Source organism: Perkinsus marinus, assembly GCF_000006405.1.
Source record: "Perkinsus marinus ATCC 50983 genomic scaffold scf_1104296974534, whole genome shotgun sequence".
NCBI classification, from domain to species: Eukaryota; Perkinsozoa; order Perkinsida; family Perkinsidae; genus Perkinsus; species Perkinsus marinus.
Window position 1 is genome coordinate 1 of NW_003201101.1, and position 2,241 is coordinate 2,241.

The 2,241-nt window shown below is 45.2% G+C and overlaps 1 protein-coding gene across 1 annotated transcript; it reads right to left on the minus strand.

Annotated features, from left to right (window-relative positions):
* Positions 1–44: 44 nt before the first annotated feature.
* On the minus strand, positions 45–1,292 carry Pmar_PMAR021293 (glucose transport protein, putative; the record flags this gene model as incomplete). Its single annotated transcript, XM_002765828.1, has 1 exon — positions 45–1,292. A coding segment is annotated over one exon (1,248 nt), but the record flags the coding sequence as incomplete, so codon positions are not given.
* Between the last annotated feature and the right edge of the window lie 949 nt (positions 1,293–2,241).

Sequence of the window (2,241 nt, forward strand, 5' to 3'; positions counted from 1 at the left end):
AACCAGTTCACGCCAGTGGCGATAGATGCAGAAAGACCTCTCACTTCATTGGGGAAGATCTCAGCCATAATCAACCATGGGATTGCACCAACACCAATAGAGAAGGAAGCAATGTATAAGAATGCGGAAAAGATGGCCAACCAACTGACATTGTTGTCGTTAACATCATCGAGAAAGAAGAAAACTCCCAGTAGAACAGCTGCTATGCACATTCCAGCAGCACCCGCAACCAAGAGAATTCTTCTCCCCGCCATATCCATGATGATACACGCAATCAAAGTTACGACCACCTGAGCGGCCATAACAGCAAGTGCCATACCCTCTTTGTTATCTAGTCCAGCAGCCTGGAAAATAGTTGTCTGATAAAATATGACAGCATTGATACCAGAGAACTGCTGAAGAACTTGTAGAGCGATACCAATGAACAGCTGCATTTTGCACTGACCGAGCGCACCGAAGGCCCACGAAGCACTCTCCTTCCAAGTATTCTTCACGTTCTTAGCGTTGTGAGCAGCAGATACTTCATAAGCCTTCACTTCCTCCATAATCTCAGGATCCTCCTCGACTGACTTGGAACCTCTCAGTCTCAATAAAACTTTTTTCGCAGCGTCAGCACGATTATGCTCAGCCAACCAGCGAGGAGACTCCGGAACGAAAAACATGCAGATACCCAATAAAGCACTCGGAATCAAGTAGATCCAACTCACAGTACGCCACTGACAGAAGGTGCTATCGGTAGCATTGGGATCAGTAGACCCAGCGTCAGTCCTGAACCCCATTCCAAGGGCATAGGCTAGAAGAATACCGATCGTGATAGAAAGCTGATTGCAAGCCCCCAAAGCGCCACGAATAGCGGTTGGAGAGACCTCACCGATGTAGGTGGGGGCCACGACGGACTCGACACCAACAACGAAACCGACCAGAACACGAGCAAACAGCAACTGCCACGAAGTGTGAGCCAAAGCTTGCCACACGTAAATCAGAAGGAAGCAGGGAGAGCACAACAACAGAGTCCATTTCCTCCCGAACTTCTCAATGAAAGGACCACCCAACAGGATAGCACCACCCATAGCACCCAAGTTAACCAGAGATCCGAACAACGAACCTTCTGTAGAGGTATCAAACACATACAAATGGTCATCGGGACCAACCTGGATGGGTATACCATCTGCAGTAGTAACATTATTCTGCATGGTATCAATAGTTTGACCAGTGAAGCCAAGAGTTAGACCAAACATGAGTGGTCCCAGCAGGGATGCTGCAACGGAGAGTATTGCACAGAGGTATTTCATTGGCCGTAAAAAGAAATGGATTCGACTGAAAAACGAAGGCTTGGTGCAAACCCGATTCGGTCAACCCTCTCCTAATCTCTTATGTCAGAAATAAACTCTATTAACACTAGCTTCAGAGACAAACTCTAGCGGATTGTGTTCTGCTTGCGTTCTAAACAGCGAACAAGATATGCTCCATGCTCGACATGATACACAATTTGTGTTACACCGCTTACAGTGACATGCGCTTCTGAACTATCCGCGTCGCTATCAGGCCTAAGCAAGGGCTTTTCAAAAAGTATATAAGGCCATACAACTCTTATTCATCACCGAAACCACTGACTTCCTCATAAAGACTAGTACTATGATAATGATGAGTCAATCCGATCCCTCCAACCACCATGCTCTTGTCACGCTTCAACACTCTTTTGCCTCGCTTACACGCCTCGTTGATTGGTCCTCAACCTCTAACTTCTTGGCTACGCTACGAGAGGAGAACCTAGAGTTGAGATCCAACCTTTGTCAGAGTGCTATTCCCCATGAATTCAAGCACACTAAGAAGTGTTGAATGTATTGTTTCTTCCCGAGCTAGCTTTTCCCTTCTCCCTTGAGTATCTCTACATAGATTCTTCCATACTTGAAACTCACAACTCAACAACCTCCCAATTTGAATTATAGACTCGAGCGATGCTCATTTATCCGGAAAATCTACCCGGCTGACCATAACGATAGGTAAGTACATAAACACCATTTCAGTATGTAATCGGTATAAAATAAGCAACAAGAGAAACGCGATGCTGCTAATACAATTTCGATCACCAGAGAATAAAGCTATAGATTGGAATTAGATAAATTTAGGTAACTTGAGGTAGCAGAAGTTGCTTAAAGGACGAGAATAAAGAAGACCACATCAGTCCGATACGATCTACTCTAAAGAATGAACAAAGTCCATATAGAGCAATCTACTACC